This window comes from Pithys albifrons, chromosome 12 (genome assembly GCF_047495875.1).
Source record: "Pithys albifrons albifrons isolate INPA30051 chromosome 12, PitAlb_v1, whole genome shotgun sequence".
Classification (NCBI taxonomy): domain Eukaryota; kingdom Metazoa; phylum Chordata; class Aves; order Passeriformes; family Thamnophilidae; genus Pithys; species Pithys albifrons.
The window spans coordinates 13,706,459-13,720,384 of NC_092469.1; the positions used below are offsets into that span (position 1 = coordinate 13,706,459).

General features: G+C 41.7%; 1 protein-coding gene across 4 annotated transcripts in view; it reads left to right on the plus strand.

Annotated features, from left to right (window-relative positions):
• The window catches only part of NUP93 (nucleoporin 93), an 80,337-nt gene that overhangs the window by 51,521 nt on the left and 14,890 nt on the right, over positions 1–13,926 (plus strand). For all 4 annotated transcript variants that reach the window (XM_071567606.1, XM_071567609.1, XM_071567608.1 and 1 more), the window contains exons 5-10: positions 233–361; positions 6,784–6,858; positions 9,001–9,090; positions 10,413–10,552; positions 12,555–12,687; positions 13,618–13,775. In XM_071567606.1, the coding sequence (XP_071423707.1) occupies positions 233–361; positions 6,784–6,858; positions 9,001–9,090; positions 10,413–10,552; positions 12,555–12,687; positions 13,618–13,775 (725 nt within the window). The remainder of the gene's footprint in view (positions 1–232; positions 362–6,783; positions 6,859–9,000; positions 9,091–10,412; positions 10,553–12,554; positions 12,688–13,617; positions 13,776–13,926) is intronic.

Consider the following 13,926-nt stretch of genomic DNA (forward strand, 5'->3'; position numbering starts at 1 on the left):
CAGCTGGGGGTACGTGAGAGTTGTCTTAGAACACACATCTACTTTTTGAGTCCCCCTGCGCCTGAACAGGAAGCCTGTTAAAATAGGCAGCACATGAATAGCTCTCGAGGGCTGACCTGGTTGATTTATGTAGTTGCTATTATCTCTTTCATTTTTGGGCTTGTCTATTAATAGCAGAACTGGGCTGGTGGGTGTTTCTCTGTGTTCCTTAGCTCTTGTTCTTCACCAACAGACTTTTGCTATGGCTGAGGAATATCACCGAGAATCAATGCTGGTTGAATGGGAACAGGTGAAACAAAGGATTCTTCATTCTCTACTTGCATCAGGGGAAGATGCTCTTGATTTCACTCAGGAAAATGAGGTAACTGTCCTTCTAAACACTGTGCACAGTCATGTACAGCATTGTACACAGCTGGCACTCCAGCACTGCTGAACCCACTTCTGGATTATTCTGCAGCTGCAACTGTGTGAAAATGAGAAGTATCAAATCTCTGTTTAGTTCCAGAATGCCTGTGACTAGCAGAATGCATTGTCTAGCAAAATATCAAACCTCTTTGATTGTCTCTGTTGACTGATGGGTACAGGCAATCGAGCTCCTGTTGCTGAAGCTGTTTTAAGCCACCTGTGTGCAAGCTGGAAATTGTCACACTAATACATGTTAGGTCAATATACCAAGGGGACAGAAAACACCCTGAGGAACATCACCTTCAGGAAACTTTTGCAATGCTTGGGAGACCAGACAATTTCTCAGGTGCATTTGTGCTTACACATAGGTCTTACAGTGTCTCTTTCTCTTATCATTGTGTGCTAGCCAGAATTTATGGCTTTTCTTAGGAAGCTGATGAAGTCTCTCAGGTTTTTTGGCAATACCAAATGAATAATTAAAAAAAAAATCTTTCCTTTTTATCTTGCTGTCTCATGCAGAGCAGATTAGAATTCTGTGCTGCTAAGACCTCTAGTGTTTATCAGGTCAAAGTTAGTCCAGTAGTGACCAAATCCTTTGAGCAAGACTAACTCCATGTTTAACATGAAAAGATACTGCTCAGCATCTTAAACATTCCTCATCTTCTGTTACAACTTAAAACTTTACAGTTCATTCTCTTAAAGAAAATACTCCGGTTAAATGAATAGAAAAGAGTGAGGCAGAGCTGTGGGAACTCAACCCCTCTGAACTGGAAGCATCAGACAGCAGGTGTGATCCCTGGAGCACAAAGTTACATCACAGCCTCTGCACAGTGCTCCATGAAAATGCTCACCTTGACAGGAGAGGTGAGGAGAGAAGAGGAGTGGGGGGATGCAAGTTGCTGAGCTTTCAGGCAAGAAAACAGACCCATTTTTTTATAGCTGTGTTCTCCACCCATGAAAATGAATTCTTGTTCACTGGAATGACTTACAGACCTGCAAGTATATTAAAATAAAAAAAGCCCTTGGTGCTAATGGAGTATGACCTGTATAGGGATTTGGAAATAATTAAAGTTGTTAATGAAATGTCTCTTTCTGATCACTGTTCTTTTAAATATAGGTTAATCCCAGTTAGCATACATCTTTTTATAGAGGCTGTCTTCCCCAGAAAGTATTTTACTGATCCCTTACAGTGACTTCTTAAAGGTTGTTCAGCTATCCAATCTTAGAAATACTAAATAATGCAGACTGATGTCATTTAAAACTAGGAACAGCTACCCTATTATTTTAGGCTGTGAGTCTGAAGACTTGGCAGCTGCACTGATGGCTTCTAACATCTTTGATTATAACCTAATCTGAACAGGTAAAGGACCTTTTATGATGTTTCAGTGTCAGATGGGTGCTACCTGCAGTCCACAGCACTCAGAGATGCCAAGCATCAAATTGGTGGGAGAGAGGAGGGGAAAAAACCCACCTCCTAATGTTTTTCATGAATGAGTTTAAAGACTTAATGTGCACCATCACTTAGTAATACTCCACTCTCTGTTCCAAAGCACTCATAGTATCAGTATATCATTTCAAGAGTGTTTAAAATCCTTGATATATTCTAGTCTTAGCCTCAAGAAGTCAAAGGTCTGAGAGGTTTGAAGTGCGTCTACTGTGTTAAAAGCCTGTTATCTAACCTCCCCACAGCAGGTTGTTCTTCTAAAGCCTTGTTCCAGTCAAATAAGTTTTTTGTGTGTGTGTGACACAAACAGACACAGCCTGTAGAATATAGTAGTGGTTTAATTGATGTCCTCTGGAGATGGAGAATCAACTGAAAAGGCACAGATCCAAACGCAGCAGGGGGCCGGTCTGCCTGCGAGCCAATTCTCAAGCTTCGGGCAAGCTAATTTGGGCAGAGTGAAATACCAACACATTATTCATGGAAATCAGACCAATTAACAGGCAAAGCTCACAATTCAAAGAGCACAGTGCAGGACTTGCCATTAGGGTTTTCTCCCCCTTGTCCTCCAGCCTGCCTGCCTTCCCATCAGGGAAAACCAGAGCCGGCAAAAAGGTGCTTCGTGAGGGGAAAAAGGGAGGAATACCTGAGTTTTGTTTTTCAAGGTATCAAACACCTGTGCTTTCAAGGTGTTTGTTATGAGGCTTGAGCCACTAGCTGCTGAGGCATTTCTTTTGTCCTTTTATTTCAAGTTTTAATTCCTTCCACCTTTGCCCCAAGCTCATCCACTCCTGCTGAAAAGCAACACACTCCTGCAGTAACAAAGAGACACTGGTGCTCTTGGTTTCTGTTGTGCCCCTCTGTATCATGTCTTCAGTCCCTTACATCCCAAGGACTGCAAGATGCTTTCCACTCCACCACAGTGTATTTTGATGGGACTTCTCCAGCTCAATCTCCTGCCCAGTTATTCGCTGCATCTACTGGCCAAGCCATTTGGAGAGCTGACAAAATGTCTGCCCAGACCTCTGCTGAGGAATGTGCATATGCATATGAGGGTGATGAATAATGCATCTTTACATGCACGAGGTTTGGTGTGCGAGTGAGGCTGAATGCTTGGCTGAGTAGAAATGAAAGAGGACTCCTTTGAAAACCGGTGTCGTTAGGCTAAGTGAATTTAAAATACAAAAATGTGGTGGCAGTGCAGCACAGCTGCAGCTTTCAGAAATGGGTAATAGTCAGAATAAATGTTAAGGTTCTGGAGAATGTTTTGGAAAGACCTAAATTTCAGGGCAGGGAAAAGCAAAGGTGTTTGAGATAAACGTTTAAGCAGTATCAGACTAGAGATGCAGACAGGTGTATGTGTGTGTGTGCCTGTGCTTCCACTGTCCTTTGTGCATTCCCCACTTTTCTGTTTTAGCTTTTGCTGCTCCAGTTAAACTTGAAAACCTGACCTGAAACACGATTCTTCTCATGTGCTCCTAGCTGCTGTTTGCAGCACTTCTCTCATTCCTTGCTTGACAACTTAGTAAGTTCTGACTTGCCAGCAAAGGGTATTCTCCCCCTTCCCCACACCCCACCCCAGTTTGTGGAATGCCTCTTACATCCTTCCAGAGAGGGATTGTCTGCACAACTCTCCATTTCTGCAGTTCAGCGGGAAGAGTGGAATGGCCTTCCTTCCCCATGCTGAGTCACTGCTTCAGTTTTCCTTTTGAACTTTCTTTTTAGCACAACCATGACATAATAGTTCAGTGAGCGTGTGCTTTCTTAAAGTTTAATAATTCAAAGATGAAGCCAGAATGTGTGTGTGAGTTGGAAAAAAGAAAAGGAAATAAACCTGCTTCCATGGCTCTTTTTCCAAAAGAAAATAAAACATAAAAAAAGCAGGACAAATTCTGGAGTTCCTGAATTTAATTTTCTTTTCTGGAGTACCAAGTCAGTAGTGGACTTTTAAAGAGTTTAATTTTAATGCAACAGTTCTCAGCTGTGGGATTTTTAATAAGTGATCCTCAAAGCATAATGGTTGAGGTAAAATTAAAATTGGGGAAGGGAAGGGAAAGGAAAACACAAACCTCAGAGGAGTTGTTTTGTAGTTTCAGGCATGCACTTTTGAATTCAGAGGCTTACCTGTGGGTTTGAACCCAGCAGTCACACACCACTCTGGAGTGGCAGCCACGTGGGTGCTCTTTGGGGCTGCACAGCAGAAAAAGGAACCAGAGTCACAAAACAAAGCCCCAATCCTTATGGGTCTGGTGCTTGGGCACGGGTTGAAAAGTGACACTAAGTCACCATGTACTGTTCTTCACTTACTTTAGGAGATAAAACCTCATCAGTAATTAATGACAGTGTCCATAATTTAGCGTTACTTTAAATAACTCTGCGTTTTATCTGGCACAGCGTAGGGGAAGGGTGCAAAGCGCTATTTCTGCCATCATGTCTGTTTCCCAGGAAACCTGCTTTAACAGCTTCTTTGTTCTTTAGAACAAAGAATTTGTCGGGTTTTAGGTGGGTTTAAAGGAATTTGTGTCAGATCATTTGGCACTGAAAGAAAAATGCAAATGCTTCTGAATATCAGTATCCATTAAGAGGCACTGTGAAGAATATTTTTGGTGTAAGTTCAGTTGCAAAAAGAAAAAGTGGGATTTCTTTTGGGTTTTTTTGTAAGGCTTTTTTATATAACCTAAGGTCTAAATGCACCTGCCTGATTTCATAATCAGGTTGGACATTATTTAAATAGCATTATTAGTGAGAAATTAATGCAGCAATAAACTAAATCCAACACTTTTAAAGGATTGTCTAGGTTTGTCTTTGGTGCTGTCATTCATTTATAAATCATTATATTAGGGACAAACACAACTGAGTATTTTTTATTCTGTAATCAATTGTTATATGCTGCACAGAAAGCAGTAACTCACAGATTGCACAAAGCTCTTACAATTTCTTGACAGAGGTCAATGTCCTTACCTTCACATGTAAATTCCTGGCTAATTCAGAAGAGCTTCTTGGCCATTGCATTTGTGTCACTTTTTTTGTTTCTAGATTTTAAATTGTGAAAACTTACCTGATCTAAACTCCTGGACTAGGACAGTTGGTAACCATTGTCTTGACAAGAACACATTTTGTGTCTTTGCTTATGAATGTAAAGGGAGGTCTTCTGCAGTAGAAGATATTCTAGGTTAAACTAATATGAAATTAATTTGGGAATGATTGAGAGACTGTTCAGTGGAAAACTGATCAGTAACATGTCTGGAATTTTATATGTTTGTATTATTTAAGTTTCAAGTTGGGATACAGTTCCCAAAAAAGTGTGATTCTTTTGGAGAATCTGCCAGCATTTCATCCTCATTTGAAATAAGAAGCTGAATGATGGCACCATCTGGAGAAATGCTACCCATTCCTGGATCTCTTCCTGAAATCCGTGCAAGCCAGGTCATGGCAGGAACATTGCTTGACAGGTGTCAGCAAAGCTGAACTCTACAGCTGATTAAACTGGAAGTGAAAACAATGATTTTTTCATTGCATTTGGGCTTCATGTTGTTTGTACATGTAGCAAGTTGGTCCCATTTAAGTGATCTCTTCCAAGAAGACTAGAGCATGTCCTTAAGCAATACCAGGAGGTGATCCTGTATGCACAGTGAAGTACTGACATTCTGGGTAACTGATACAAGAAGTAAAGCTGTTTGACAGTTTTGCTAAGGTGCAGTGTAACAGCTAATGAGGATGTGCAGCAAGTTGTAAAATGGCTTGGGTAAAAAGCTTAATTGTGAAATTCTGCAGGTGTACCTGTTCTTTCTTGGAAAAAGTTACTGATTCCAGTTTAAAGGAATATTGATGGACTAGAGTTAGATGGTAACAAACCTGAAAACCTGCTTGCTCTTCTGAAAGCTTGTTTGTTCCTCTTTCCTTGTCAGTTGGCTTCATAATAAATATTATGCTCCTGTACTGAGCTTGTCTTGCTTTTATATTCAGACCAGCATGGCTTATGAAATGGGTGATATTAATGGGCTGCTGGTCTCAAAAGGATCTGTCTTAAAAATGATTGCACTTTATTTTTCCAATGCAACACTTGCAATGCTGATGCTGAAATGAAGAATTACTTTTTTTTTTTTGGAAGCAGGAGATACCAGACAGTGTTGCATACTTCATTGGGAGTATTCTTTTCTTTAGAGGAACCTCCGCGTTCAGTGGTGGCTGTACTAAGAACACACCTGTGCTTTGTAGTGAACACATACAGGAATAGCTTATGCAGAATTAGACTTTTACAGCATGTTGTATTTTGAGTTGTGTAAGAGTATGAATTTTCCATGCCATGATTCCATCAGCTGTCTCTCCCTGCTCTACACCTAAAATATCTCAGTCCTGGCATAGTCTCTATGGGTAAAAAGACTATTTTTTCAGGTCAGGATATTGCCAGCGTACTTCTTCCTGCAGCAGACCAGCAGTGGGGCACTTTGCAGCACATAATTTAATGCTGCAGTCCTGTTTTGTGTCTGTGTCGTGGTGCTGGGACAAAACTGGAGTATCAGGTCCGTTTGAGCTGAACTATTGCATTCCAAGTCCTTGCTGCGATGGAATTTCAGACTAGATGCTTCACAGTGAGACACTGATATGACAAGAGGCCACCTTTCAAGGAACAGAACTAAAGAATTAAAATTATAAGATGTTACCAAGAGACACTGATGTCCTAATTCTAGAGAGCTAATGGTTGGTTTGTGCACTGAGTAAGGAGGATTTCTGTCACTTTTGAAAGTTGAACCTTTATTGGGAAGATAAGGGGGTTTTGCAGTGAGACTGCATTTTCTTCTATAGATAGTTCAAAACCCTGTTCTTAGTTCTGTCAGGAACACATTTTTGCTGTTGTTCTTTAGGAGCAAATACATTGGTGAAATGCATTGTGGTAATTCTATGCTTTATTTTTTCCTGTACTTCTCATTAAACAGCCCAGCTACGTTGGTGAGGTGGGTCCTCCAGGTCGCAGCTCCTTGGACAGTGTGGAGATGGCATATGCTCGTCAGGTGAGTGGAACTGAAAAAGCACAGCTCAACATTGTGTTCTATTGGGGGAGAGGCAGGGAAAAATAGATCTGAGCACAGCGTGTAAGAAGGTATGGTAAGTAAAACATGAAAATATCTGCCTGAAGATAAAATGCAGTTGGCAAATACATAAACCTTGCATCATGTTTTAGAAGCATTCTCACCTGTTTGCTGTAGGTTTGTTTTTTGGTCAAAAAAGAGATCCTGAACACCATTATTAAATGACTCTAGAAAGCATTTATGCTTATGAAGTAAACTGAAATTCTTTTCATTTTTCAAAAGCAGTGGGATTTTTTTTAGGATTTGTGTCAATGCATAATTGTGTGCAAATGAAGGCTTTATATTCTCACATGTGGCAGATCATTTTTCTTGGGTATGCATGTAGGAAAAAACATGCTGAAGTCTTAATCCTGATGTTTGTCAAATTGTATCCTATTTTAATGGCATCACTTGAGAAGCTTTAATGCATGAGCTATGAATTAATATGCCTGTTAGCATTAGACTCCCTTGGAAAATTTTCATGGAAAACTGATAAACCTTTCTTTACATAACCAATTTATTGCTTTTGTTATTTGAGATTTTCTGTTTACCAGCACTGTTGGGAACAAAATGAAAGAAAAGGACTTGATTTTTTTCAAAATGGAATATGTGAAACGACGCAGACAAAGTGTTGCCTAATTTGCACACAATTACTGTTATTGTGTGTGTTGGCTCAGTCTGTGCTGAGGCAGAGATAGCTGCTTGTACATCTGTTTTCCTACATCCACATTCCATTACGGTAACTGGAAAGGAAAAATTGCAAAAAGTTCATGGTTGTGCTGATAAAGTGTACATTTGATTTGGTGGCTGTTAATAGTTCATTAATTTAGTTCATACCTGCTGTAATGTACCTGCAGTAAGGGTCTTCTTTACAGCATGATTGTGTCTGTACTTCGAGGCTATCATTGTTATTTCCTGCTGATTTTTGAACATGGAAAGCCCAACCTCTCTAGCAGTGCTGGCTCTGAGGTAGCTGTGGAGTCACTTTGGCAGGTGGGCCCTCGTCATGTTCACAGGCTGTTGCAATGTGCCCTGGAAATGTGGTGTTTGTGGCCAGGCTTCTGCTACCAGAACACTCCGAGCAGTCCCTGAATGCTCCTGGCAAACCCTCTGGAGGAGTTGGGCTGGCTGAGCTCTGCTCAATATCATCCTGCTGGAGTGCAGAAATACCTGGGTGTCAGCAGCCTGCTTGAGGCTCCCGTGGTTTCAGTGGGGGGTTAGGACACCTGGAATCAGGCAGTCTGTGCTGCTTTGGTTTATCAGCAGCCATGAGATGTGTTTTAATTACACTCGTGTGGTTAATTGTTCTTCGTGCACAGTTCAAACTGCTCTGCAGGAACACAGTGATGTCCATGGACATGATTTCACTAATGCTGCATTCTGATTGCAGTCCTGAGCTCTGCATCTTGTTTGCAGGCTGGGCATGTTGAAGTAGTGCATGACAAAGGGAGTTAGAGTACAATGGCACTGCCTTTCTAGGATTGAGAGTGATTATTTTTAGACATAGTGGACAGTCTTTAGGCTGAGAGTAGAATAAACAAGAGTAGGTAAAGCTCAATTAAATCAAAACAGGAGGATGTTTAAGGATATGTACAGATTTAAAGGGGGGGCTTTGAAGGACCAGGTTTCTGTTCATTTCCTTGTCTCAGATTTCCCTGAATACTGCCACAAACCCAGCAAAATCCTGCTTCTTTTGTGTCAGCAGGTAGGAGGTTGCCATGCAGGGGAATATCACAGACATCTAGTTGTCAGGTCACCTCTGAATCTTTGTCCTTGAACAATTAGCTGCAATTAGTCTAACAAGGCACTCAGTCAGTGCTTTGCCATGCAGAACCCCTGAACAGCTGGGCTGCTGCCCACCCTCAGGCAGGCCTGGGGCTTTGGGGTGTTGTGGGAGCTGGGATGAGGCTGGTGCCGATTCCTCTGCCATTCCGTTGGGTTAGGAGCAGTTAATGTGGGAGCGAAACAGAGGGACTTGCTGGGGGCACTGCTTCTGAAGCCTGGTTCAGATTTTGCTGCTGTGGCTGGGGAGGGGAAGGGGCATAATATATGTTGTTAAACATGGTTACTTTAATTGTGTTTTAGATTTATATTTATAATGAGAAGATTGTGAATGGACATCTGCAGCCTAACCTGGTGGACCTTTGTGCTGCTACTGCAGGACTGGATGATAAGGTACTGCCAGTACTTTAACATAAGGAAATGCGTTTAATCTGTTTTCAACTGTGATTAACAGCCTGCTGACATCAGGGGAAAAATACTGATACTGCCAAAAAAATTTGTGTGGCTCCACAGAAAACACGGAGTCAATACTGGAATTTTCTCTAGTACAGCAGGCCCACCTGCAACGCAGCTGGTCATGGTGAAAATTTCTTAACACAGTGAGGAAGAAACAACCCTGCTCTCCCATCATAAGTGATGAGCTGTTGGAGGAAAAATTTGCTTTCAATTTCAAATAGATTCTGTTGTTTACTTTTCAAAATGTGGTCTTTTCATATCCTTTGAAGGTATTTAGTTGTAGGTGAAGGGTTTTCAATCAGACTCTGGTAGAGCTGAAATAGGCTCCCATAGCAAAGCATAAAGCCCCTAGGATTGACTTTAAACCAATTATCTGCCTACTTTTCTTTTTCTCTATTCCTTTAACGGGGTTGCCTTGATCCACCCCAATATCAAAACAAATGCACAAACTTGGCCACCTTCAAGAAATGCCTGGAGGAGAATATTGCAAGAGGGTCAAGCCATGGAAAAACTTATGAAGAGAACAAAAAGCTGTTCAGAAAGTGCTTCGGTCACATCTGAATTACAGATGTGCATTTTTGCTCTGAATAGCTCTGTTTGTTTTGCAAGGGGAATTTCAATGTTCTTGCTGTTTTGAAGCACCAAGATCAAAGAGCTGCCCTTGCCCAAGCGAACAGAGCTGTTAGTTCTCAGTATTTTGCCGTTTCAGCAGGGATGCCCTAGTCCTGTAGACAACTGATACGATCTCGTCCTTGTGAATAAGTAGACCTGGATGGTTTTCAGCCTTTATTTATAACTGAGCCTTTGTCCAAGTGATCAGTGTCCTTTTGATGCTTCTTATCACAGCTCATTGTACAGCTTTCCAGTGGCAACCAGAGCCATTGCTTACATGGAAATCTGATGGTGCTACGATATTTATTGAGTGGAAAGTGTGAACTGGAAATGAGCAAGAGGCCAAGCACCAAGTACCCAGCCTAGTTTTGGAAATAATTTTTAATCCTGGGTGAGAGTTGCAGGTACAACATTTAGAGCCGTCTTCGTGCACTGGAATTACGCAGAAAAGCCTGTGAAATTTGAATTCCACAGGACAGAAGCAGCTTACCTTCATGACTGCATCCAGTATCTCCAGTACAAACCTAAAATGACATTACTCTTTCGTTTTTATGCTTTTCTTAAGCATCAAAACACCAGGTAGCTCAAAACCGTGTTTCTCCTTCATTCTGTACTAATTGCTGAGGTGTGGAATGTGTTGTTGATAGAACATCACCGAGATGTGGGCCATGGTGAAGCAAATGACTGATGTTACCCTGGTTCCTGCTAGCGATGCCTTGAAGGTGAGGACCAACATGGAGGTGCGCATGGAGTTCGTGAGGCACGCGCTGCACTACCTGGAGCAAAGGTAAGGGGAATGCTCTGGGCAGCACAGTTGGAGTGCCCTCATAATGAGCCATGTCTTTGTAATGTGCACAGCAGTGTCTATTGCCTTTTTTTTTGTGCAGGGCTCAGAGCAGCCACTTGAGTACAGAACTGGTTTAGTTAAAGAGTGACCAAGTTAAAAAGGCCTTGAATCCCATGGGGAGGTTGTTTGGAAGGCGCAAAGACTTCTTATTCTTTCTTCTATGTTGCTTATAAATATTCTGTATCTGCACAGTGATAAGTGAAGATTTTTCACTTGTGTAAAGGAATCTGTTTCTCCTCTGCAAAAAAAATTTCCTGTTTTCTGTGTGTTCACTTTCTGGTTGCTGATCACTGTCAGCAGCTTGTGAGGACAGTACTGTCAAACCTGGTGCAAGGAGTCAGGTTCTGATCATGCCATTTCTACACTGTAAAGCTTTTTGAAAATGTGAAGAGGCTGAAGCTGAGACATGCAGCAGTGATTTTCAGACTGTAGAAAGGGGGTTGCTGTGTGTATCATCAGTAAGAGTCATGGGAGCCTAAGTTCCTTGACCAGAAGAGGATTTGGAGAATTGCAGGCTGTGGAGCTGCCCCAAGCTGAGTCCCTGGATGGCTGTGTTAGCCATTCACTGCACATGTGGCTATTGCAGTGTCTCTCATGTGCTGTAGCCATGATGTGATGCCAGCAGGCTCAATCAGCCCATGCAAACAATAACTGCAGTGCAGTATGTTGGCTTTTGCTAAGGACTCAGATCTGTCATCAGAGCACAGAAAGTGCTCTGCTGTGTTACAGCACTCTGGGAAGAGTTGCTTTCAACTTCTGGCACAGCCTGTTCTTGGCCCTGACAGTTGTTTGTCACACCTCACCAGCCCTGGGTGTCACCTGTGCCTGCCTGTGCACAGAGGAACTGACACATCGGAAGGATCTTCTGTTCCCACTTCTTTGGTCTCAGCAGAGTGTGATCAGTTGGTGACTCTTACCCTGACTTGCCAAAGATCCAACTTGCTAAATTTTCACAGTGCCATTAACTGCTAACTGTAATAGTTACCTGTAGTTCTCCCCTAACCCTCCCAGCTGTGGAGATTGTGCCTCTCAGGCTTGACTCACAGCCCTGTGCTTAGCTTCAGAGTTTTTCTTTCCTAGTGGGAATTGACTAATCCTGGAGTGCTTCCATGCCTCACGAGCCCCTCACACATACACAGAGGAGATGGAATGCCACTCACAGCTATTCTTGCATTAGTTGCTGTGGAACAACTGTGATCTTAAGCCCTGAGGACCATGCTCTTGACTAAGCCATAATGTTGAAGGTACTCTGATATTTGCCTGTGTTTAGCATAGCCTTTCAGTTTTGTAGTCTGATGGTGCAGGAGTCCAGTGTGTGCTGCAGAGAAAGAAAGAACTTCATGGCATTTATTGCTGCTGCTTACATAGGTTTTCCATTAGGGTACAGATTTATGATACTCCTGCTTCTAAACATGAGTATTTGTTACATTGATCTGCCTTGATTAAATGCTTTGATAGGTTATTTTAAAAGGTGCTCTTAAAGCTTCAGTTGTGTTTCTCTGAATTCTCTCTTTCTCTGGGATTTCATTCTGGCAAGTCATAGCCTTAAGGATGGTATTTTTTCATAGGGCAGGGAAGAGAGACAGACACATCTGTGATGTTTAACTGTTCATTAGTGAGGGAATTGAGAGTTAAAGCATTAGGATGGAAAGGCTTTTTGCCAATTATCCCATTGAGCTTAACTTAGTACTATAGAAGCCTATTAAGAGGAACTTCATAATAGAGGGTTGAACCTGGAGCAGTCCACCACAGCCTCCAAACATGGTGTCTCTCGAGACTGCTGGAATCAAGGATCTTCCTAAATTGATAGAAATTTTTGCCTCCTTTTGTTGTAATGATAATGTTTGAATATCAAGGTAATTTGCTTTAAATTGCTAATGATGTTTTTGTAGCAGATATATTTCAGTCTGTTCATGTTTGGTTTGCTTGTGTTGTTTTTCAGTTACAAAAACTACACCTTTGTGACAGTCTTTGGGAACTTGCACCAGGCTCAGCTGGGTGGAGTCCCAGGGACCTACCAACTAGTCCGCAGCTTCCTGAACATCAAACTCCCTGCGTCTGTCCCTGGTCTCCAGGTAACACAAATCTGTTCACTTCAGTACAGAAGGGAAACTAGTGCAGCCTCTGGTGGCTTTTCTGTTGTTGTAGCTGCTTTTAGGGTAGCAGGCTCTTAGTCCTTCTCTAGAATTTTTCATTAGGAAAATTGAAGATAGTAGACAAAATCACTCTGAGTTCAGAGCTAGTTACAAAACATGGGGCATTCTTTGAGCTAGAAATTATTGTTTCCTCTGGTGGTCGTTTCAGAGATCAACAAGCAAGGATTAGACTACATTATAATGGTTCAAAAAGCAGTAACTTCATCTCCCTGTTTTGCATTTTCTCTTTTTTTATACTTATTGTAAGATGATGACACCAGTTTTGATGACTAAATATGTAATGAATTCATCTGAATTGTAGACTGAGCCTTTTATTTAGAAATCTGAATAAAACCCTGCTTACCTGCTTGTAGTAGAAGGTGCATAGCTGTGCATCTACAAAATCAGCAGATAGGCAGGCTGAGTTTAAAAATTAAATTTAAAAGTTAAATGAAGAAATAATAAATTATAACATTGGAGAGCATACAGCTAAGTGCAGCTGTTTTCTTTCCTGCTGGGATCTATGATTAGCTTGGTATCTTTGTTTCAGTAAAAATGTTTTTAATTTTGATGTTAGTGTTTTAATGTGTCAGGTCTAATACACATGCACCTCCTGGGTGGGGAAAATATCATAGGCTACTTCTGGGATTGTCAGAACCCCACTCAAAACTGAAATCTGGGCAAGCAGAAAAGAGTCACACCCTTCATTGCCAAGTTGTGCAGTTTTCACAGGACTTTAACCCTTATGATCTCTGGCTTCTGTAACACAAATAGAATTTTTTACCAAAATCAGTGTGGGTATAAAGGCAGGTATAATGAATGAGGCAAAGGATAATCTAAAAAGTTAAGTATTTCCTACTTTCTTCTCAGGATGGTGAGGTGGAGGGCCATCCTGTGTGGGCACTGATTTACTACTGCATGCGCTGTGGAGATTTGACTGCGGCCATGCATGTGGTGAAACGGGCACAGCACCAGCTGGGAGAGTTCAAAACCTGGTTCCAGGAGTACATGCTCAGTAAAGACAGAAGGTAATTGGGAACTAGGAAAGATCTTTGTGAGGGGTGGGAATTGCTGTGGAGTAGTGAAATAATCAGAGGCTTGGTAGAAATACAAGAAGTTCAGGTCTCTTCTGGTGGTGATGGCTGCCTGATGTTTGCTTATATTACCTACCTAAACTAC